This window comes from Plecotus auritus, assembly GCF_963455305.1.
Source record: "Plecotus auritus genome assembly, chromosome: 11".
Taxonomy (NCBI): domain Eukaryota; kingdom Metazoa; phylum Chordata; class Mammalia; order Chiroptera; family Vespertilionidae; genus Plecotus; species Plecotus auritus.
This window is the reverse complement of record NC_137777.1, coordinates 25,120,540-25,146,457: the sequence shown is the minus strand read 5'-3', so window position 1 is coordinate 25,146,457 and position 25,918 is coordinate 25,120,540. Positions and strand designations below refer to the sequence as shown.

General features: G+C 40.1%; 1 protein-coding gene across 1 annotated transcript in view; it reads right to left on the bottom strand.

The window, feature by feature from the left end:
- Positions 1 to 14,032: 14,032 nt before the first annotated feature.
- The window catches only part of SLC30A8 (solute carrier family 30 member 8), a gene marked incomplete at both ends in the record, with an annotated part of 28,575 nt that continues 16,689 nt past the window's right edge, over positions 14,033 to 25,918 (bottom strand). Inside the window, 4 exons of the mRNA XM_080646468.1 lie at positions 14,033 to 14,178; positions 15,809 to 15,943; positions 20,628 to 20,733; positions 22,711 to 22,861. Of these exons, the coding sequence (XP_080502594.1) occupies positions 14,033 to 14,178; positions 15,809 to 15,943; positions 20,628 to 20,733; positions 22,711 to 22,861 (538 nt within the window). The remainder of the gene's footprint in view (positions 14,179 to 15,808; positions 15,944 to 20,627; positions 20,734 to 22,710; positions 22,862 to 25,918) is intronic.

The window sequence follows — 25,918 nt, the reverse complement described above, 5'->3', positions numbered from 1 at the left end:
TATTTCAGCCACTTCCATTAAGCAGTCATGTACCTTCCCTGTATCTCCTGCCTTACAGAAGCCTTGGATTAATCAGAAGATCTTCTCTACTTAATGCAAGTTTCCCTCTCTCACCTTCCCAACCATCCTGCATTCCGCTTCTGATATCGCAGTCTAATAACTTTAATGTGAGATGCATAAGGTCATACCCAGATCTTCAGCCCTTGGGTGGTTGTGAATCATTTAGCAATTGCAAAACTTTAATGATAGCTAGAAAGTATTGAACGTTTTCAGCTTTCCTTTCCCCCAAAGGATCTGTGTAATAGAGCAGTGGTAATCATGCTCATATGCAAATGTGCCTTTTCTGAAATTCTAGGTAAAACTCTGCCCCACTCAGTTCCTGCATATGAGAAACAAGGCGAATATAGTAGTAATAGGTAATCATGTAATTTTGTTTTGTGTATGCTTGTATTTGGAAAATTCAAAGACTATCAATATAGAACTCTATAGATGTAAGTGTATCTTAATTCAGCATTTTAAGCTGTTGAAAGTGATTGCTTTGCAAAATTTATCTTTTAAGTAATATATTCATAATACGAACAATTTTCCACCCATCCCACTATATGTATATAGATATATAGATATATCTATCTATATATATTATATATGTGTGTAGACATATGTACATAAAATTCTAGTTTCCCATTCTTTAAAATAAATTGAGGCATATTCAACACTAACAAATTTCTTAACTCATTCACTGTTTTTAGGACATAGCATGTGTGGGTTGCACTTACAATTCTATGGCTCATGAACCCTGATAATATTTTGACTATTATTCAACAGCTGAGAAATTTTTCTCTGATGCTATGTAGTCATCATCTGTACCATTACTATTAGGATAATTGGCTTTCTTAAATGAGGCAAATTCTCACTATTCTATAGGGTTAATGGGTTCAGGAGAAAGGATGCAAATGAATAGCATTTAAAAAATAGCATCACTTTTTTACTTCTAGTCTGCTCATTCCAGCCCCATCTCATCACCTCACCTTCTATAACTATCAAGCAATGTTGTCCCTTTGGTGCCAAATGAGGGACTTGAAGGACCCCTCTTGACCCTCAAGTCATTTTACATGTTATTCAAATAGCTGCAATGAGACATGAGCTGGGGCAGGAGTATAGAATTTTAGAGCATGTGCTTTGGAATGACACAGACTTGGGTTTGAATCCTAGTTCTATTACTTGTTAGCTTTGGGCAAGTCACTTAAACTCTCTGAACTGTTCCCATATGTAACATGAAGATTATCATATATGCATCATGAAGTTTGTTGAGGATTAAATGAGAAAAGGTATTGAATTTCTCATCCCAGTACCTGACACCTTGCCAGGCATTGTTATCATTGATATTATATATCAACAATATATTACTGGATAATTATCAACTGTAATGAGGAAAAGATTAGACCCTTTTCTCTCCCTCCAGCAGTTGGTTCACTATCTCCTATCTCCTGTCCAAGACCTTTGAAGGGATATGCCAAGTTCGGGCAGTTGTTGCTATTTTAATTATTTAATATTCACTGAGCACTGAGATAGTAAAGCATTTGTGGAAGCACAGAAGGAGGCAGGGGCAGCCTCTCTGGCTCTGAGTGGAGCTGGGAGCATGGAGCTGGCTGGATATGTGGCTGAGAACAGCTCAGCCAACAAAGACCATTTGGCCCAGTGCAATCAGGGCTCCCAGGAAACCTGTGGGGCCTCTGACTAAACCAAGATATTTGGCCTCTGATCAACTTCACATTAACATTCTCCAAGCCTTCCTGTCTAAGACGCTAATTCCTCCTAAAGAGGTGTGTGATGAATAAGAGACCACCTCAGTCAGGCTGCTGATTTTTCTTCTGCCTCATCTTGCTCCTGTCAGCTGGGTTGACCCACTGTAAAACACAGACTTTTTTCTTATAGTAAAGCAGAATCTTCATTTGAATAAACATCACTGCCAAAACCTCACTTTAAGAGGCCTGAACACATTTGGGGGTTTATGGCTCTGTGACTCCAACGATGCTTCTGGAGTTGATGCCAGTTTCCCTTTCTTGTTAGGGAAGTGGGCAAGCTCTTTTGAAACAGCTGTATTTTCTAGAACCACCCAGTTTATAACTTTCAACCCTTCTAAAGTTGTCTGAAGGCCAAGGGTGTCCTTAATTTTAACTTAACATTAGTTAAGCTAATCCAACATATTAGCTATAGGATCTTAGACTAAGCCACAAAATGCATCCTGTCATTGCTGTCTTGACTTCATGACCTGCTTCAGCCAGGTAAAGGCATTCAGAGAAGTTTAACAACAACTAAAGGAAGATCTTCCTGTTAAAACCCTGTATTATAAAGTAGGCCTACAGTGCCGGAGGAAACTTGAGATCAGATCCTCTGCCTCCCTTTCCATTGAACTACCTTGAGTTCTCCAGATAGTGTCAGGCATATAAAAGCTGCTTGGTCCATGTTTGCCGAACTGAGTACACAGAGGGATTATTTCTCAGCTTCCATGGTTTTGTATTTGCAATGTTATGGTCAAGTAGTCTTACAGGAAGACCTCAATAAACAGTTCTCCACAATTCAGACAAGCAAATAGTCAATGTATATATGAGTATGTGTGTTTTAGAGATGTTGGAGGTTGGAGAGGAGGGGCAGCTATACTCCTATGGAAGGAGGTAAATCTATTGTACAATTTCTACAATATAGGGCCATGCAGTAATATTTGCAGTTAGTAATAATAATTGATCCTATATAATAAAAGCATAATATACAAATTGATCGAATGGCAGAACGGGGCGGGGCCAGCAAGCAGGTGGCGCCAGGCCAGCCAAGGCACGTGCCAGCGGGCAGAGGGAGGGGACACAATGGGGTCAGGGCGGGTGGCAGTGACCAGTGGCTGGGTGATGGGAGCCGGTGCCATCCCCTGATGGCCCGCCCAGTCACCTCCCACAGAGGAAGGCCATGGTGGCAGCAGTGCTGGGGCGATTCGGGGCGGGGCCGCCCAGCACCATCCCCCGATGGGCCCACCAGGGTTGCCTTCTGCAGAGGGATGCCACCTGTAGCAGTGTCCCAATGGGGGGCGGGGCTGGCTGCTCACCACCCTCGCCATCCCCTGATCAGTCGGCTGGTCACCTTCTGCAGAAGGAGGTCAGACTGCAACTTAAGCCGTCAGTTGGACGTCGCCTGAGGGCTCCTGGACTGAAAGAGGATGCAGGCTGGGCTGAGGGAACACCCTTCCCCCCCTTCTCCCCCCCACTCCCCAGTGCATGAATTTTCATGCACCCGGCCTCTAGTATAATATATAATGTGATTATATATTGGATTATATAATGGTATATAGAATGGCTGATTATATAATGGTTTACAGTTTATAAATTACTTTTGGCTATGCTATCTCATTTGATCTCTGTAACAATTGAAGGGAATAAGGAGAGTCAAGATTCTCAGTCTCATTTTACTTGTGGGGAGACCGAACTCCAGAATCAGTCGTGACTCATTGCAGTGACAGAACTGGCTCTGCTGATGCCTGTCCTGTTACACTTCCTACCACCTGTTCCCATCTGCTCCACTTCCTCAAGGGCTCTACCAGGGATCCGTAAACCATGTCTATGTTTTAAAAGTTGATATATTCCGTAATTATTCATTCAACAAACTATCCTTTGATTACTTAGATGCTAGGCACAATGATGGGTTCTGTGAGGGATAAAAAGCTAAATAAGATAAAGACCACTGCTTTTTAGGGACTCAGAGTCCAATTGGCAAAATCAAAATTGTAAATAACTATTTTTGTGGAATGTGGCAAATGCCTACAAAGCAAAGAAGACAAAGAAAATAACTCTGCTGAGGGAAGGAAGTCAGAGAAGCTTCAGAGAGTCAATCATGGACAAGGCCTTGGACGATGAATAGGAGTTTTTGTTTGCTTTCTTTCAGTTTTATTAAGATATAATTGATTTATAATATTGCATACATTTATAATATATAACATAATCATTTGATAAGTTTAGTTATCATCCACCAGCTCATAAATTTCTTTGCTTTTGATGAGAACCTTTAAAATCTACTCTCCTACCAGCTTCAAATATACTATACATTATCAACTACAGTCACCATGCTTTACATTACACTATCTTCATATGTTTGGGTTCTTACTTCTTTTTGCTCTTTTGGTTGGGTGTTTTTTGCCTCCTCATATTTCAGATGAGCTCAAGTGTGTTCAGGGTGGTATGGCCATAGTGCTTCCTCATATTTCAAATCATTGATTTGATTCTCAGAATCCTCTACTCTACTGTTGAATCCCTGTATATTATTCTTTATTTCAGTCAGTGTATGCTTAATTTCTGACTTGTCCTTTTCCATGTGTTTGGCATTCTCACTAAGATCCTTGAAGGTCTCGCTAAATCCCTTGGAGGTTTCTAGAAGATTGCTGAGTAACCTTTAACTGTAGTTTTGAACTCTATATCCAGTAGTTTGCTTTCTTCCATTTCTTTAATTTGTGACATGTTTATTTGTCTCCGCATTTTGGCTTCTTCCCCGTGTTTGTTGCTATGTATTGGGTAGAGCTGCTATGTCTCCTTGAGTTGGTAGAGTGGCCTTGTGTAGTAGGTGTCCTATAGGGCCCAGTGGCTCAGCTTCCCCAGTCACCTGAGCTGGGAGCTCTAGGTGCACCCCTTTATGGCCTGTGAGCACAGTCTTGTTGTAGTTGAGCCTTGATTGCTGTTGGTGTCACTGGGAGGAATTGACCTCCAGGCCAATTGGCTGTGAGGACCAGCTGCGACTACAGTGGGAGAGCTGCTATGCAGGAGACACCCCTAGGGAGCAGGACTTGCTTCAGTGGGGCTTTGGTGCTAACTGAGTCTGCCCCTTGAGTGTGTTGCTTATGGATGTGTAGAGTTGTACTCTGGTATGATCTGACACTGACCACTGGGTACACTGGCTGTTGGGTCTGCAGATTCCTCCTCTTTGTATCGGGTTTGGAAGTGCTCAGATGAGGCTCAGCTACGAAGCAAGGCAGGCTGGTGCTGGTACTGAGTCTTGGGCCTTTTATTGATAGGTTTGGGGCTCCCTGACCCAGCTGCAGTTTGTTTGAGATTTTCAAAGACAGGCTATTCATATGCAAAAGCCATTGCAGGCAGCTTGGGTGGGGTTGTAATTTGGATGAGGCAGGGTCTTAGGGAATCACCAGGGTGGAGCAAACAGAAATGAATGCCAGTCAGCCCTGTGACCCTCAACCCAGGAGGTCCCAGAACAGGAACAATGATCCATGTGAGTACCTCCATCTGGGAGAAAGCTGCTCTGATGCCAGACAAATGTGTTCCTCAGAGCCTTACCCTGGTGCTGGAGCTCAGAGGAAGCAGGACCTTGTAAGTTCAGTTCGTGGTGTGGGCCTTTTAAGAGGAACAGCTAGGTCTCCAGCAACCTCTGTGTCACTGAGCTCCAATCCACACTGGTTTTTACAGCCTGTAGTTATGGGGACTTCTCTTACCAGCTCTGGGACCCTGGGCTTGGGGTCTGGAATGGGGCTGTTACCCCTTGCTCCTCTGGGCAGCCACCACAGAGATGATCTCCCTCCCAATTAAGAAAGCAGCACACGTGGGTGCCAGACCAGCCCATTCAGCGCCTCTGCACCTCCTACCAGTCTCAGTGAGCTTTCTTCTTTACTTCTCGAGTTGTAGGACTTCCATTCAGCCAGCTTTCCAGTGGTTCTGATTGAAGGTTGTTCTGAATTTTAGTTGTAATTTTGATATGGTTGTGGGAGGCATCGAGTATAGGCATTTACCTACGCCACCGTCTTGGTTCCATCTCCTAAGAAGTCTGGTTTTTAACACTGTGTTATATGCATTTTCAGAATTTAATTTTTAAAAAGGCAACAAGATTTGAAAATAATACTCCCTGACTCTGTATCTGACATGTAGTTGATCAATAAATATTAGAGCCCTAGCCGGTTTGGCTCAGTGGATAGAGCGTCGACTTGTGAACCAAAAGGTCTCAGGTTTGGTTCTGGTCAAGGACATGTACCTTGGTTGTAGACTCCTCCCTAGATCGGGCCCTGGTCAGGCTCATGCAGGAGGCAACCAATCGATGTGTTTCTTTCACATCAATGTTTTTGTCTTTTCCTCTCTCTTCCACTCTCTCAGAAGATCAATGGAAAAATATCCTTGGGTAAGGATTAACCAAAAAATAGTAATAATAAAGTAAATATGAGAAAAATGTGTTATATGAATTAATTAAAAAATATCAGGCTAGGGGATTACAGGTTTTCTTCAAAATCTATATATTGAAGTATCTCTGCTAATTTTATACCCAGGTAAAACATCATCCATAATTGGGTATAAGTACTAACATTCAGTATATTTAAAATCTATCTCTGAGCCCTAGCCAGTGTGGCTCAGAAGGTTGGAGCATCATTCCATGCACCAAAGGATCACAGCTTCAATTCCTAATCTGGGCACATACCCAGGTTGCAGATCCCTGGTCAGTGTGCTTACAGGAGGCAACCAATCGGTGTTACTCTCTCACATTGATGTTTCTCTCTCTGTCTCTCCCTCTTTTTTCCTCTCTCTAGAATCAATGAAAAATGTGTCCTCTGGTGAGGATTTAAAATAATAATAGCTACCAAGATAATAATGATAATATTAATAAGAAGGAGGAGGAGAAAATAATTTGCATGTTCTCATTGGGGGTCCTTGATCATAGTGCCTCCCTCAGAATTTTTTCTTTAGTTAGCATTAAATATGCTATGATCAAAAACCCTAAAAAATCTTCTCTATGGTTTTATGCTTATAAGCAATTGGAGTTTGAATGGGAAAAGAATCTGCTCCTTGTTTCCTAATTCAGAGCTTACTGAACCCATGGAACCTGAACTGTCCCTCCCTCATACAAATTCGTACAAGGTGCTGCACTGTCCGAGGAAGTGGAAACCAGAAGAAGAGGCGGCATCTTTCTGGACCATTAATTATTCATAGAAAGTGTTGCTCTAATGAAATGTCAATACCGGCTACTCATACTTTTCTGATTGTGGACTTCAGCCATGTCAGAGAAAAAGTTGAAGTGAAGAATGGGGCAGTAACAGAAATTCTTGTTAATAAGTCCCATGTATATGCCACATAAAATGCCCTATTTATCTGTGAAAATATGGGAGAGAGATGGAAAAGCAGTAGAGCATTTGTTTATTAAGATCCTCCGATCCTCCCGAATCCCATTTGGAGAATGTGCTTCAACTTCAAGCAAGACTTCAAAGTCACACCTGACTCTGATTCTATTGTGCAGGTTAAGTCACCATGGTTTACAATATCTTCAGCACTGGTGCTCTTTCTTCTGTAATCCTCCCAAACACTCCTAAACCCCACAAACCTAAGGAAATAACATCTGACAGTAGCATTTGACTATGGTTTCAATAGCTGCGAATGGGACAATTATGTTTTCAGCAAATGGGTGTCACTTTGGAGAAAGGAAATGTAGGGCAATTATATTGATGCATGTCTCCCAGGGCTTGACCAACACACCTGAAAAGGGGGCAGTTCAGCTTGACATCACTCATCGCTTCTTGACCTTTATGGTTGAATACGCACAAGTGTGTTTGTGTTTTACAACTGTCTAGGGCTGCTGCTGCCTCTGAAACCCATTGGGGTTTCATGCCAATGACCAGGATGATTTCAAAAGTGACCCTGACTCTTAGATCACCTTTGATCTCTCTCAAACCAGCCTGCTTCCAAATGGGCTCGTCCCTCCAAGAAAAGGTTGACAGTGGAAGAATGTAGTCTCATTACAGTCCTGATTGGTGTCATAACAAACATTTTGTCATGATTTTAGTGGTAAAAGATGACAACTTAACCCACAACCCTCTCTTTTTTCCTGATTTTGTTTTAAATAACACACTTTAACATTTTAAAATAATTTAAACAGGTGTCCAATAACAGAATGGCAAACGTTAAGTGTGAAATCTGAAAGTTAGGAAACTGAACTACATATGGTCACCTTTTTTTTTTTTAACATCCTCCTGGGCTGGACTGCTAAGTGGTTTCATCACTGTCAGGCCAAGCAGGACTTGTAAACCCTGGGAGGTGGGCATTCAAAGGCAACATTTGCCGGGTGCCTTTAATGATTTTTGTAATTAGTCATTTAAACAGATTGCCCTGTGATCCAAACCTGGGAATGCAGGGAGATGGGCTGAGAAAGTCATTTCCTGAAGGAACTATAAAACTAATTGCGGAAAATGAGGCTTGTCTTTGCAGGCTTTTCTGGCTCATATTTCATTGGGTGGGAATGGAGGTGGAGAGCCACATTCTCTCACAATCTATAAAATGAACATGCCCAGAAGGCCTTCTCTCTGATACCAGAGAGCTAAAGGCCTTTGTTGCCTTGCAAAGTTTAATAGATGAGGACATGATCCAAATATGCAATGACAATTTAGAGACCAGAAGGAAAGGAACCAAGAAAGTGGTATTTCAATGAAACGGGATAAGAGTTCTGGGAGATCGATGATTCTGCCTTCATTGAATTACACAGTTATACTTTGTTAGTGCACTTTGAGTAACTAATTCAGCTTTCGCTTCTGAGATAAAAGTAGAATTTTTCAGAGCATGTCAGAAAGGGACTCAACTGTGTTAATGAATCCACGGCTCCCTCACTAGGTAACAGTCACTCAGATAACTAACTGTCTTGATCTCAGCATGCCTCAGTCATTCCACGTGAGAGAAAGGGCTGTCTAATTCTCACCAATAATTTCCCCACTCCCTTCTGAGAGTTTTGTTGATGGCTCAAAACCTTTTAAACGTTTGGATGATATTAATCTCTGCATTTGGTGCACACATACATACACACTCACTTTATTTATAGTAATAGATAATAGTTAACATTTACTAAGTGCTAATTACATGCTATACACAAGTCCAACCTCTTTACATGGCCTAATGTATTAAATTCTCAGAATAGGGAGGTTTTGCTGATCGGGAAACAGAGGGACAGAGCATTTAAGTCAACAGCTCAAGGTCACAGCTCTGATAAAGGGAAGAGCTAAGCTTCAAACTCAGGCAGTCTAACTACTGAACTGATATTCACAGTACAAACCTTCTTACCTCCATGTCCTTCAACATTCCCATTTCCCATCTGTAACCAAACATGGAACACATCAATCTCTTTTGTGGGCCCTAACATCACTGTAGAGCCTGAGATAAATATTGATTGGCTGCTGGGTGACAGAAAAGCATATTGTGGATGGAGGATGGTGGAAAGTTGTTTGATTTCAGTACTCTGAAAAATAAAGTGTGTAACTCTGAAAGACGGGAAAGATCATTAATGTTTTGATGGTCGGAGAGAATACAATGCCACGAAGTAAAGGATGCTACTACGCTCTTCCGGTAACTTCAATGGCCTGGAGTTCCAACCATGCCAAGGAAGGGCAAAGGGAGAAGCCGACCTTCAAAACTGATGTCCTTTGGTGGTATCTGCTCTTTCATCTTACATCCTTAACATCCCGATTGCAGATTGTCTTGTGTGTGTGTGCGTGTGGTTTTTTTTACCTTAAAATTAGCTTTGTAATGTATTTTATAGACGATTACAGTCTATAAGAATTTTAATTCTATAAGAATCTACAGAAAATAAGTATTTTGTAAGTGGAGAAACAGTATGAATAGGTAATTCACAGAAGAGGAAATGGACAATAAACTTTAAAATATATTATAAGAAAATGCAAATCTTATGAAATAATTGAATATTTTTATCTATTAGATTGGCAAAAAAAATTTTTATAATATATTTGTAAAAGGGTATGGGCTAACAAAAAAGTATCATAGGCTTCATAAAAATTGGGTCAGCCAATCTGGTGGGTAATTTTCTCAACATCTATTTAAAATTTTAATGCAATTAAGCATCTCAGTATCTACTACAGAGAACATAGAAAATTTTTAATTTTTATTTTTTATCAGAGAAACATCTACCATTCAGAGTTTTCAATCCACCCAACTAAAGGAGTAGAATTTCAGAGAAATAGAAGAAGTGGAGCTTGGGGTAGTTCCTTTGGTTGACTTACAAATCCCCCTTCTTGGCATTCAATGTGCTCTTGGCGTGAAATTTAAGATAAACATGACTTCAAAAAAGAAAGCAGAGCAATGAATTACACTGGAACATGTGTGTTTGCAAGGTCATCTGGTCTTTAGGGCTCTGTCCTAAACAAAATATGGAAAAGCAAAACCACTCTGTGGCCCCTGGGGCAGGAGAAATGATTTGGGGTGAACTGTCCTTTCTGATTTGAGAGCCATCTGAGGCAGGAGTCATTAGGAACTTGACCGGTTCTGATTCTGGTTGCCTAATTCACAGTGCCTACTGAGATGGACCAGTCTATTTGCCTCCACTGAGCAAGGCAGGCTGTCAGCAGAATGTTAAGTGGCTATTTCAGCAGCACTGATTGATTCGCAGATGTGACCGCACAGATGTGACCGCCTCAGTCAAAGTCAATGTTTTCTTGGCCCTCAAAATTTCAGAAAAATACAAATGCAAATGAAAAATAATGACAAGGCCCACATAGCACCCCAGAGTCATTGCCTCAACAATTACGAATGCCTCCTAGGCTTCCAGCATCCTGCTAGGTGCTGACAGTGACATAAAAATCATCAAAGACATAACTCCTGTTCTCTACGACATTAATAAAGTAGCAAGAGTTATGCAGTTTTAAAGATCACAGAGTTTAACATTTCTTTTGCCACCTAAATGCTGCTTCTTAAACAATAACAGACAAACATAAACATGCCTTGTGCATAATCTTTTTATCTAGAATGCCCTTTTCTTTATCCACCTGGAGAACCTTTGTATATAATACAAAGTCTAGCATGACTGTCGCCTTGATAACTTGAAGCCTCAATGGCTGTGCACACACTGCAATCCTCATTACTTTCTCTGTGCACCCTTCAGACCCCATCCACACCATTGCAATTCTAGATGTTACTGTAAATATCTGGGTGTGTGTCTGAATGCCCCACTCGGGGGGTGGGCGGGAGCCTCCTTTGGTTGAGGTTCTTCTCGATTCTGGCTGTCCTTTAGAATCATCTCTGGATATTTTGTGGTGTGTGTGTGTGTGTGTGTGTGTGTGTGTGTGTGTGTGTGTGTGTGTGTGTGTTTTAAAGTTCAGGTTCCAAACCAAACCCATTGGTTCAAAATTCCCAGGGTATAGACCTGCACATCCTTATTTTACGCTCCACAGGTGATGTGGACTTAGAATCAGGGCGTAGAAGCACTCACTGTGCCCGATTCCTTTTTATAGCTCCAATGCCAGGAACAATGCCTAGCACACAGCAGGTGCTCAAGTCATGTTCGTGGATGGAATGAATTACTCACATCCACTTTCTGTCTCTTTGTAGGTAAATATCTAAGTTATACATGACACCAACTTGCTGGGGTCAACTCAGATGTTTTTGTAGGCTTCTCTTAAAGATGTCTGGGTTTCTACAGCTACATTCTTCGGTTGGTCCCAGTGCTTTAGCATTCAGATAAAGGCAGTGATCTGAGGTGGAAATATTTTCTTTTGAACAGTAAATGTATGAGGTTTTGCAATACACAAGCTAGAATTTAAAGGTAGAAGGGATTTATTGCCAAAATGTGACAAGGAAATTTAGCTTAGTTGTAAAAGACCTCTCTATATATTCATACGCATGTCCAAATTCAGACTAGAAAAAAATCCCAAGAAGTTATCTAGTTTAAGGTCTGTGACAAAATTTCTAACTGCTCAATGGAAATTCACACATTCAGATAACATACGCAAAATGGAACTTACTATATCCTTCCTACACAGCTCCTCCTCCTTGTTGGAGGTAAGGACTAAAGTGTAGATGTTAGATGGTATTATATGGTCAAGGATTTAGAATGAGAGAATTTGGCCTTTCCTCTTGCCTCCCTTCCCCAAGGAGAAGAGCAGTAGCCACACAAGAATAATAGCCAAATATGAGTCAAAATATCATATCACTAACATCTGAGTCAGGATCCAATAACCCAGTGAAATGTTTCCTGGTTTAGAACATATTATTGGGCTAGAGACCGAAGTGAGCCATCCATTTCTTTATTACTATTTAAATTTAAATCTTGAAAGCTGGACATTCAGTTCTCCCTGTGTACATTAATGTCTGCCTTTATATCCCCATTGTCACTCAGGTTCCCTGGGAGAAAGGTCTTTTGGCAGGTCAGCCCACAACCATATCCATTCATTCAGTATCCTCTTTCCTTAGCCAAACTCTGTAGAGATGGTACAAGTTTCATGTTTCCCAGGATAGGATACATTAAGAAATACTGTCAGTTCTTCACTTTTAAACTCAGCAATTTTTTCATCTAATACTTTTGAATAACACAGTCTTGTCTTTTGCATGCCATTCTGAAATAATGGCTCATTCTCAATGCAGATTACTTGATCAAAAAGATCATAATAACTATGTAAGGGGCTAGGTGGGTACTTAAAATATCGGTGGTGGGGGGGGTGTGCTCTGTAAAGTACATGATTGGCTAACCACTATGCTGTACATCTGAAACTAATAGAGAATCATAGTGAATGTAAACTGTATTTGAAAAAAAAATAATAAAAGAAATAGCCAAAAAATAAAAGCGTTCAAAGATAAAGTACAGATGAGATTTTTGGATAAAATAGATCTAGGTTTCAGCTACTTTCCAGCACAGACTTGCTTATCTCTCCTGTTTCAGGGTCCTTAAATTCACTCCCTCACAAAGGGCCCTCCAGCCACAATATCCTCCCTCCATTCCTCAAACACACCAAGTTCGTTCTTCAGGGTTTCCAGTCAGGATCTTCCTTCTCCAAAAACCAGCTCCCTCCTACTGTTCATTTGCTCATCACCTGCTTTTTTGTTCAGCTCTCAACTCAGAAACTGTTTCTTCAGAGAGGTTCTCCATTGACCTCCCCCAATCTAAACCAGCCTCTTTTCTCTTATTATCACTTGCCACTATTTGTATTACATTCTTGGTGGTATTTATTAGTGCAATGCCTGTCTCTCCCACAAAAGGGAAAGAACTCTATGAAGGCAAAGGCCATATCAGCTTGGTCCACCAATGCTCAGTCCATAGCCTGCCTCAAAAAACATTTTTGAATGAATGAATAAAAGACATGGTTAAGGTACTTAACCTGTATGAGCCTGTGTCCTTATCTGTATGGTATTAACTACAGCTTCTCAAAGTTATCATTAGAATGAAGCGAGGTGATAAATTGTCCAGGTGGACAATAGTCAGTACTCCATAAAAATTATTCAGGACTTTATTAATTTCTTGACTAAATTATTTCCATGTGACTTGAAGTAAATAATCTTCCTCTTTATGTGTCCCCATTTTCTCTTATTAATAGGTCCTACCATATGAAAACTCTCAAAAAGCAGTAAATTTTAGAATTTTGCATTTGTCCACGATTTTTATACAGAGAAGTACAATATACTTCAATCATTTCAGACATAGTACAACATAACTTGTAAGCAAGATGGAGTGAGGGCATTTCTACCCCATTTAGAGAACAGTGATGTTGATAGATAGGGATTCAAAAGAATTGCCTCAAATCATATGACAACTTGGTGGGAAAGTTAAGTTCTTATGCGGTATTGGGCCTCCAGATTCTCTTTATCCTTGACTTGGCTCTTCTTATTTTTACTTCTCCAGTTTTGGGAAATTGTTGTGACTCTTTCCTTGCCTCAGATTCCTGATCAGACTTCCCTTAGTTCATCTTGACCCACTCATCCTTGGGCTGTGCTATTGAAGGGCGATGCACTTTTTAAGGCCTATAGTTACAAACAGTTGTCATTTCAGCCTCAGTTAGGAATGGCCCACACATATATTCCTGAAATGGAACAGCTACTGATGATAATCGGTATTGATTAGTGAATCTAAATGCATCTCATTCATGGTGGATGGAGCTAAATAAAGAAGTATAAAATGTGCATTGTACTGTATCATCAATTTCTCAAACTTCTTCCTTTGGTTCCTTATTTTTTATGTTCCTGGAACTGCAGAGCATCATGTAGTGGCCTGTCAACTCAGAAAGCTGATGGTTTCTGAACTAGTCCTGGGGCTCTTCACAGAAAAGGCAGCCGGGGTCCTGGTCAGCGGGAGATTCCATCTGAATGGTGAGTGAATGCACAAGAAAGCTATTGCTGAGGGCTTTAGCAATCTCTCTCTGAACGCCCTGGCTGTCCCGACTGGATGCTGTTGAAGAGGAATCATAGTGAGCCTGACATTGATTGCACACAAATAGGTAACCACTACATCTCCAGCTTCAAGTACTTGATGGGGTGGGGCACAGGTCTAGTGCTCAGAAGGAGCCAGGTTGGCTCTGACAAGCAACTACATCTGCACAGACAAGGTGTGTGTGTGTGTGTGTGTGTGTGTGTGTGTGTGTGTGTGTGTGTGTGTGTGTAGGGGGTCGGGGGGGAGGGTGGTTTAGTGCAGCAAAGTACGCAGACACCATGGGAGCTCTTCTTCACAATTATCTCTGGGGTCTGGCACTCCTAGGAGCTGAGTATGAAAGTGGAAATGCGCCCTGGAAAGAGCCAAGACAGAACTGTTATTTCCTATACAGCCTTGCTCACCAGTCCCCGGGGACCTCTGGGTTGCAGCCCTTATATCTAATTAGAACCTATATTAAGGGTAGTGACAGGAGGCAGAGAGCATTTAGAGCTCCCCACAGACCTTTCTTAGAGCAGCAACCCTCCATCTTTTCTCTTGTCCCCAAAGGTATCAGGAGGCTGTAAAATTCCCTCCACAGTAACATGATTACTAGGTTCTTCCATTTGCAATAAAATATTAGAGTTGTGGATGCTGTAAATTCCCTGTAGCCAGATCTGAGCCGCTCGGCGAAGATCAGGATGTCTGAAAAAGCAAAGTCCTCAAATGACTGTCACCGATGTTCCTGTACCCTGCGTCTAAATAACTTCCTGAGTTACTTTCTAGCAGCCTAATGTATCATTGGCCTGTCTCCTGAGGCAGAGAGACACCTCCCACCACCCAGTTTCTTAGCTCTAGGACATATCCTGGACAAAATCACCTACTTGAGAAAGTCATTTTTTAAATAAATCCAATTTCCTAAAATTATCTCACATGGTTATAGAATTTCTAACCACCCAGTAAAAAAAAAAAATCACCATTAATTTTTACTAACAAGTTTTTTAGGTTGTTAGAACCTTAAGGCCCGGCCGGCATGGCTCAGTGGTTGAGCATCGACCTAGAAACCAGGAGGTCACAGTTCAATTACCAGTCAGGGCACATGCCCAGGTTGTGGGCTCGATCCCCCGTGTGTGGGGCATGCAGGAGGCAGCCAATCAATTATTCTCTCTCATCATGGATGTTTCTCTCTCTCTCTCTCTCCCTCTTCCTTCCTCTCTGAAATCAATAAGAATATATTTAAAGAAAAGAAAAAAAAAGAACCTTAAGGATGGAACCTGTGTATGCTTCATCTTTCTGTCTTCGGTTAGGCAAAGCATCTCATACACAGGAGATACTCAATGAAGATTTATTGTTGAAATCATCCCTATTATTTAACTGTTTGAGTACCAAGCCAAACAGGTGAAGTCTAATTTTCAGAACCTAAGGACTTCAAATTTGGGTGGCATTTTTCGCCCTTTGTTCTACCCTCTTCAGTCAGCCTCTAGGGATATCATCAGTATCATTGTTGCCATGACAACATTGACAAAGGGTATGGTTTTCAAAGGCCCTTGGTAATACAAAGTACTTCACAGTTGTTTAGACAGGCATCGGCCACTAAGGGCAGCTCTACAAAAAAGGAGGAAAATTACTGGCTTTACAGAACAAGGACTGAATTTTGTCCAGTCTTACTGACCTGCAGCAACATGAGCTGAGAGAATCACCTGGTTCGTTGTTAAAGACCAGATGTGCAAGCTGTGCACAGACACCACCCCATCTACTGCTAAGATGAGCTCTTTCACAGCATTGTAGTTGAGGTTCTTCGGCACACCTGACAGAAGGAAAGAGTGGGAGGCTATTGTTATTCAACTGAATATAGCTCATCGAGATGGCCAATTGGGGCTGCAAAGTCCTCACCCAAATATCAACTTGTGCCCTCTTCATTTATGGTTTCTTATCTCAAATGTTTACAAATCAGATTCCCCCATTGCTAAGGGTTTACCATCACTCAGAAGTTCACAAAAAGACATTTGCAGATTTTACTATGCAGTAATCAACCACAGTGATCATCCTTCATTTGTGGATGTGTTATTAATCCAGTTGTGCTTTTTCCAATGACCTTTGCATACACTCCGGAAGCAAAATGAAATAACATGGGATTTGGTATCAGATAATCCCAGGTTAGCATTCCGGCTACAACTATTTTGAATTTACCTAAATCTTGGAACTTCTCTGATTTTTAGCATCATTCGCAATAAAATAAGGGTGATAAGAACAATATATAGTTCACAGAGTTCTTTGAGGAGCATATCAGAAAATAACTGCCCTTCATAAACTGTAATGCTGCACAAATGTGAGTTATCCAACAGATCACTTTAGTGAACTGTGTTAATAGGTGACCCTAATATTATAAAACCATTTTATTATTCAGTTTGTAAAACTTTTATTCATTTAGGTACATTAGTGAGGGTTGATATTCAGGTCACAGAGTAGAATAGCTTGACTGTCATTCTTGTTTCTAAAGGAACAGTGTGGAGCACACAGCAGGATGGGGGGACTGGCAGGCAGCCAATCAACTATTCTCTGGGCCTGAAGAAACTGGGGTGTCTCTAGCCTGGAGAAGAGCGGGTTAAGGAAGTAGGATCACTTTTTCCAAACATCGCAAGGATTGTCATATAGAAGGCTAGATGGTATGAAAGTGTGAGGTTGCTTGCATTGGCTAGCTACAAGTGGAGCCAATGGTTGGTTAGAATTATAAAAGGTATCAGTTTGACATAAGAATTTTTAAAAAATCAACAATGGGAAAAGTCGTTGGGTGCAATAGTTAAATCCCCATCAACAGAAGATGATCCAAAGAGAATGCTGTAGAAGAGATTTCTAAGGCTGACCCCCTTTCAGCCTCTACTTCAACCATATATATACCAACCATATAAAAATAAATATACCTCAGCTGCATGTCTGTCCTCCTGAAGAAATTTCTGTGAATGAGGCTCTGAAACCTACACTCCTCCAGAGCCGCTCTCAACCTTGGATGCACATTAGTTTCATTGGAGGAGATTTTAGAAATCCTGATGACCAGGTTGCACCCAAGATCAATTAAATCGAATTCTCTGGGGATAAGACCCCACATCAGTATTTTCATAGCTCACTTGATGATTCTAACACACAGCTATGTTTGGGAACCATTGCAATTCTATTTATAAGCCACTGGATAGTGGTTCTACTTTGCAGTTCTCAAGCTTGGCTACATGTTAGAAAACATCAAAGAAAGCCAGTCCCCAGCCCAGCCTATTATATCAGAATCTCTGGATATGGAGTCTATGCATAAATGTTTTTTAAAAGCTTCCCAGATTGTCAAGAAACATACACTTAAAAAAGGGGGGAGGTGGATCCTTGACCCACCTTTTTCAGGATTTAAGAGCCTTACTCATTGGGATGTTCTCTTTAGGGCTAATTTAAAATTCTCTACAATTTGAGTTTAATTTAATCCCACTTCATATTACTTCACAGAGGTAACAAAGAGTTGGTCAATGTGTAATTTTACTGAATGAGCTGCACAAAGCTCAGGATAGCAGAAACAAATTAGTGGGTTTTTTTTTCTCAGATTAGTCATAGAATGTATATGCAGTCATGGGTGAGGTTGTTGTATTATAGTAATAATAATAATGGCATAGCTTTGTTGAGAACCTATAGTAGGTCAAGGTTTATGCTAAGCACTTTATTTATAACTAGAGGCCCGATGCACGGAGATTCGTGCAAGAATAGGCCTTCCTTCCCCTGGCTGCCCGCACTGCCTTCACTCCAGCCAGAGCCACCTTCCACCTCTTGCCTTGTCACATCAATTTGCATATTCTCTCCTTATTGGCTGTGGGCGCCACCATTGTTGTCGCAGAGTTATGGTCAATTTGCATATTCTGTCTTTATTAGCTAGGATTATTGTCTTATTTTAATATTTACAAGAACTTTACGAGCTAGTTTTATCAGTGCTACACTTCCTATTTAACTGGAGGAGAGGAAATTGGGAGACAGAAGATTTAAAGTTAAAAAAGCATTGCTAAGGCCACATAGATAAGTGGGATGTGAGGGTCTGCAGTTCATGCTCTGAGTGTGAGGTGTTATGCAAATGCTAGACTCTAGGGATTGCAACCCAAAGTTGACTATTATGCCTAGTGTGTCATCTCTGTGGAGTTTCATTTGGCTCTTGAAGACCTGCTATCGTTCATCTAGGACCCTTATGATGAAGTCATGATCCCATTACTTTTTGTCTCTCTTGCCTCATTTATCTCTTTTCATTTATGAGGAACACAAGTCCACTATTACTTATTTTACTCCATGAAATAATGTCAACGAGCATGAGGCTATGCTCCCACTGACCTCTGTGCTCCATCACATTCTAGGGACCATTTTTCCCCTGACAGAGAGCCTGCAAAAATATTAATGCATCCAGGAAAATACTCAAATTAGTGTATAAAAAACAATTTCCCAGATTAATAAATATATGAAAAAATCACTCTATTATAGAATTGCATATTAAGTCAATAAGATAAAATATTCCACCAATCAGATTAGGAAAGAAGAGAATCAGCAGTTTGATAATACCCCATGATGGTGAACATGTGAGGAAATGGGCACTGTTATATTCTATTGGCCAAAAAGATGTTGCAATAGTTTGGGGTTTTTTTGGTAGAAATGACCATATCTGTCAAATTTTAAAATGCACAGAACTTTTGAAACAGAAATAACATTTCTAGGAATTATTACAAAGATGTGCAAATGCTAAAAATATATATATTCACAGGAATGTTAATTACAGCATTGTTTGCAATGGCCATCAATAAGCAAGTACATGCAAACAGTGGAATAGTTTATAGCTATGTAAAAAAATGGGGTGTTTCTATGTATGTACTTAAATGGAAAGATATCCAAGTGAAAAAAACAAGTGCAGAGCAAAATAAGTATAAAACCAGAATCCTATTTATTTAAAAAATACATACATACACACACTTTACATATATTATGTATATGGTATACATTATATGTGTATATATGTAAATATTTATATTATACATTTATGCATTTATTATGCATATATATATATACATATATATATATATATATTTTTTTTTTATCTTTTGAAAGATGTATGTCAACTTATAAGTAGATGTTACCCCTGATGAATGGGACTGAGAATTCAAAGTAGAAAAAAAGGGGGAGACTTTTAAAATCCATTTTCTACCTTTGCATATTATTTTAAAATTTTACCAAAAATAAGGATTCTTTTATGCTATTCTAATTTGAAAACCTAGTTTAGAAATTAAGCATCTGCCAGATAGGAGTTACCTGGCAGTTTCCATAATTAACTGTCCTTTCTTTAAATAAATAAGGAAGATAATCACCAGAGCAGATCTACACTGAGAGACAGGGAAAGTGGAATACAGTCATCTCAAGTTGTGCACCAATCTGCCTTTTATCCCCGTTAGTAAGTGCCATCCTAGCGACAACAGCTGCAGCTCAGCACTTGGCCCTCAGGAAAGGAAATAGGTGTATTTGTGACTTGACAAATCAAATATTGTCACCTCCAGAGCGAGGAAGTTCGCTTGTTACTCAGTGACATTTGACTCCATTTGGTTTCACTATTGTCAACATTATCATCTGCCAACAATGATACTGCCCACTGAGAACAGAAACCTTAAATGCAGCCGTGGCAGTGAACCCTAAAAATGTGAGCTGCTTTGAAGGCAATGGCCCTCGGAGACTGCGTCTCCCTTATTTCAAAATGTGCTAGACAAAAAAAGAAAAGTTCATCCAACATCCCGATATTTATGATCATCCAAATGTTTGATATGATGCAAACCTCTGGTTCTGATAGAATTTTCTGGGAGCCATTCCCGGCACCCTCCTGTAGGAATCTCAAAGTGCTATGGAAAGACTAGTTCAGCGGTTCTCAAAGTGTGGTCCCCAGACCAGCAGCAGCAGCAGCAGCATCTTATTAGAACTTTAGATTCTTGGGCCCCAACCCAGACCTATGTCCCAGGAAGGGTGTGGGTAGACCCAGCAATCTGTGTTGTAACAAACCCTACAAGCAATTTTAATGCCACTAATGTTGGAGAACTGCTGGCCTAGTCTAACTAGGGTTTTAGGCAAACCCTTCTGAATAGTTACAATGCTGCTAAGGATAGGTTTATACTGTCTTTCTTGGGTCTTGTCCATACATTTAGGGATAAACTAATATTTTTACAATAACTTCCTCCATGTCTATCTTTAGTGTTTGTGCATATTGTTTTTACACTGAACCATATCATTTAACAGTTGCTGGGGGAAAAATAGAAACCAATACTTTTTAGTTGTTCCATATGAAAGAAAATCATAATATTTGCTTTCCCCCAAATTCTTTATCAGTTTAAATGTTCTCTGTGATGCATATTAATAGTGAGCATGCCTTGAGACTACTACCTCTTGTGGTCAAAGAGAAGAGAAAACATGGATCTTGAGAATAATAATAAAATCACTCCTACCTTCCATGAGTAAGATGGAGAAGTCCTTTAAGACTGTGACGGTACTGGCCAACACCAGGACAGAAAACACAAATGTGCAGATTGAATCGGCCATTTTATAGTCTGGCTGGAAAATACAAGGGCTTTGGTTAACTGAATGTGTGTCTCCTGTGAAGAAAGTCTGATGAATAAAATGTGTAAACCTCCCTGTTTCCTTCCCTCTCTATCACCCTTTCACCCCCCACTTGACATCCAACTTGACACTTGATATCCAACTCAGAGGCAACTTTCTGAAGACTCAATCTTTCTTTTAAGCCAGGGGTGGGGAACCTTTTTTTTCTGCAAAGGGCTATTTGGATATTTATAACATCATTGGAGGGCCATACAAAATTATCAACTTAAAAATTAGCTGGCTATATTTGGTCAAACACTTAATTAACTCACCCCTAATGCCTTGACAGGGCTAAACCAAATGATTTCGGGCCTTAGACAGCCCTCAAGCCAGATGTTCCCCTCCCGGTTTTAGCTTTAAACTACCAGTGATGGAAGAAGAGAGACTATAGGGCATGCTCTCCCATCATTTAAGAAGTGAAGGGAGAGATATTCTTGAATATTTTCCCAAGAGGCCTGATTTGACTTCTCTGAAATGAACAGAAGTACAGAGTTTGCAATGAGCTGATTCGCATAATGCTCATTGACTTTTCAGCCTTAATTATGATGAGAAGAAAGCCTGTCATTTGCTGAGAGGTTGCATATGCCCAAGGTACAGCTGGAGCTTGGTCTTGGCGGACTGGGGTGAGTGTGGTTTTTTTCCCCTTCCAAGTATGACACATGCTCGAGGCAGGCATCTTTGATCCAGTCCTAAGAGTACAAGCTGAGGCCTCATTCTTGCCTCTCTCGCCACTGAAACCCTTAGCCTCAGGGTGAAACACCTGCGACTTTGCCTCTGATGCAGTTTTGGGCCTCAGAGAAGTCTGCCTCATTATCTCTAAGAAACTTCACCTTTACAAGCATACTCTCAAACTCGACTAACCCATACAGTTTTTAACTATTTTTCCTTAAAGCTTGCAGAGAGCATTTGCTCAACTGAATTCAGATATGTTTTTGTAATTGGTATTTACATGTTTTCATTTTTAGTAAAGTTAATGTAGAGTCCCTGCTAACTGGGCAATCATGATAGAGCAAAGATAAATGCTTGTCTCCATTACCTCCCGCCTCCACTCTCACCACCCCTGTGGGTTCTCAGTACTACCAAATGCAGATCTGCAATGAATATTTCCTTAGGGTCAGAGGCCCACCCAGAGCCATTCCTACTTTCCATGAACACTCTGACCTTTTGGAGAAAAGTTACCTCTCCCCCATTGTGGGACATTCAGGTGTTCTACTTTCCCCTGGCCAAGTAGCAGGCACAAGACCCAAGCTAGACTCCTTTCCCAGAAATATGAATCTTCAGCATAATTATAAGAAATTGAAAAAAATGAGTTGAGTCATATTCATTTCAGTTTGGTGTCTGGGACAGAAGTTGGAAAGTTTCTGAAATCTATATATCAAAAGTGACCCTTATTTGTATCTTGATTTCTGTCTGGAGTACATGCAATAAATTTCAGCCAATAATATATATATATATATATACATATATATATATATATATAAAATATGTATATTATATATATGTAAATATGTATATATAATTATGTATATATAATTATATATAACTTTATTTTTTACATATATTTTATTTATGTATTTATTTATTTATTTATTTTTGCTTAATGAGCTAGAGATTTTTTCTGTTGCTTACAACCCAAGATCTCTAAGATACTTATGGCTCCACTGTAGTGCATATTGACCCAATGACAAAAGGAACTACTTTCTTAAAAGACTGGAAGCCCTGCAATTAAAGACAGAGCTCTTAAGAATTTGGAAAGTCCAAGGTTTTCAGGCTTTGAATGTTTATTTGTTTCTTTGTTTAAAATATGCACAGTAGTGTGTTTAGGAAAAAATAGTCTGTCCACCCTCCTTTCAGTTAATTTTGGAGGACCCGCTTTTATACTACTTGGTCTATAAAATTGCTATGACAGTGAGTTAAATCAAACATACTCACCTTGAAGTAGATAATAAGTGCGCTGGTTAACACACTGATGCTCTGAAACAGATCCCCAAGGGCATGCACAAAAGCTGCTCTGACACTGGCATTAGCTTGCACTTCCTTGTGACTGTGGCCAGGAGGCCTCTGGTGCAAAATCACACTTAGTCTGAACAAGAGAACAGTGTTCTCAGCACACAGGAGATTAACCCTTAAAAACCTACCCGGCATAATGCAAGAGTTAACAGTAGCATATATTATCCAAATTGACAGGTAATTAAAATATTCAGGTTTTAAGATATACTAGTTTGGACTAATTTTGAACACAAGTGGATCATAGCGTTTTCGATTTTTCACAAAAGGGCAGACAATGATTCGCCTCAATTTTCCTTTCCACCTGCCTAATGCTACCCTTTCACATTAAAACTGGAAAGCAACACTACTTCGATGAAAGCCAAGTATTTTACAATGAGGAGGAAAACTATCATTTATTGAGGGTCTGCTTACTGTCAGGCACTGAGCTAGGCTTAAAGCTGAACTTTGATGGGAGCTCAATTAAATGTCCTGGTTTCAAGTGCAAAAAGCAGCAGAAAGGAGTAAAACAAAATAAGTAGTGAGTTTCATCAGGGCTGGATTTTTTAATCTTTTCTTTTACTTAATTTTGTTCACTTACATAAGAATTTGAAATGTGAATAATTTTAATGGCCAATGATGAGCATACTGTGCTTATGTATATGTAGCTATTTATCCAGAGAGTAAAATATATTAAAAAATTATAAATGTATTGCAAAATTGAACATTTCCTATCCAAATCAAAGGATTAAGTAGTAGCCGTTATAAATTATGCACCTGATTCTATTTAGCTACACCTTCAAGAGGTATTAGACCAAAAGCAAAATGAGAACTTTTTTTTACTGGTGGCCAACAAGGAGTCTTTTTCCTAGACACTTCTCCGTACATTTTGTAACAGAGGTTTTAAAGAAGTATTGTTTAGTACCACGTACCCTTATTTTCAGAAAAGTGTCTGTCAACTCTCAGGCCATCATCACAACATGAACTGACTGCTGCCCACTGGGATTTGCTTTTTACATAATGTTTGACGGTCAGTGTTTAGGCAGAAATTGACCCTCAATTCGGAGCTGCCATTTCAGGGTCTTCAGACAGCCTCCCATGGCTGGCAGTTACTAGACTCTCTAGGTCTGCTCATCATGTTGTCATTCATTCTTTCACTCATTTTATAAGAAAAAGAAAAAGAAACACTTCCTTAGGGACCCACGTATGCTAGGCACTGTTAAATGTTTAGGGCATAAGAGTAAGTGAAAACAGACATGGTCCCTCCCCATTGTGGCTTCGAGCATGAAGGAGATGCAAAGAATTTAAAAAGATACACGCACACCTACATGGAAAATTCTAATTATAATAAGCCTACTAAGAACCAGTGCTACAGATAGTCAAACAGGGAGTCTGGTTTAGTTAGCAAGACAAAGCAATTGAGTCGGATGTGAAAGGTTAGAGTTAGTCTAGGAGGGAAGGGAATGTTCAGGCAGAGAAAATTTCGCATGCAATGGCCTTAAGGCTCTGTCAGTAATTTTCATCCTAGAATCCCTTTACAACCTGTATTATAACTTTCTGTCCTGATTTTGAGTCCCCAAGGAATAGATTTATTCCCAAATTGTGGTTGTCTATTCAGACACCACAGCCTCTACCCCTACTTGGAACCTGTAATCCCAGTTCTGGGAGGAAACATTATAGTCACTCAGTAGCCTTATCCATTAATAACTACCTGCTTGCACAAGGAAGTCAAAGCTTTTTAATTCCTTTTTCTTTCTGAGCACCTGAAAATTAAGGTCAAAGTTCAACAGCAGTTGCAATAAAAAGAAAATGTGGATGGTATATGTTTAAAAGTCAAACTCAATCACTGAGGGTCCAGATTTATGTGGTAGTTAGCTAGGGGCACCCTTCATCTTCGTGTAGCATCGATACAATTATGTGCCATATGAGTTGGGAACTTATTAATATTTTTATTCTTCCTGTTGCCTTGTGGACATGTTGTTCTCCAATGCAAAGATGATGTTATTGATCCCCGGTCAGCCGGACACATGCTCTGGCTTGTCTCCTAGTGGTGATAGATTGGGATTGATCTCCCAGTGCCAATGTGAAACACGTTTTCAATATAACTGGGTGGAAATAGGGATCTAGTCAGTTACAGCAGATGAAATATCACTCTTCTAATTGTTTAGCTCAGAGATTTTTGCAATGGTTTGCAAACTAAGAGGTGTGGAACAAAGGCAGGCACAAGGTAAGGGTACTAGAGGGACCTGAGGAGCTTTCTCTAAGTGTGCATGCTCAGCTTTTCCTCTCTTTCCAGAGATCCACTGTGCCCTCTCTTTAAAACACTGTTTAAGATGCCATTCTTCTATCACTGTCTTCTTCACTCTCATGTGTAATCCTATTGCAGTGTATCACGTGGCATTGCAAGATAGACAAGCAGATGATGCATAGATAGTGTATGAGTTTCCTATTGCTGCTGTAACAAGTTACCACAAGCCTTTCTAGCTTAGAACAACACACATTTATTATCTTATCTGACCTTTGGCGGTCAGAAATCTAAAATTAGTGTGCAAGACTGCATTCCTTCTGAGGTTTTAAGGGAGAACACACTTTCTTACCTTTTCCAGCCCCTAGATGTCACTTACATTCCTTCATCTTCAAAGCCAGCAATGCAGCATCTTCTCTCCTCTCTGACCTGATGCTTCCCTTCTATAAGGACCTTCGTGGTGACATTGAGCCTATCTGGATAATTCAGGATAATCTCCCCATCTCAAGATCCATCTTTAACTTAATCACATTTTTAAAATTTCTTTTATCATGTAAGGTAACATATTTAGAAGTGCTAAGCCTTAGAATGTGGAAATTTTTGAGGGGCCATTGTTCTCTCTACCACAGATGATACAGATAGATGGACAGACAGACAGTTTTAAATAGATACAAATAGACAAATAGATAGTTTTAAATAGGGTTGTCCAGAATTATTTTGGCAAATGAGAAGGGGCAAATCGACCAAAAGGATCAAAGCCCTGGCCTTAAAACTCCATTGTCATAAGCAACCAAGTAGTTCATTTGGGGAAGAGCAGACAAATACGGCAATGATCACATGTCCAGTAGGACATGATCACACGTCCCATAAGAGTGATTTAAGACTACCTGGTTAAGGCAATGAACCAAC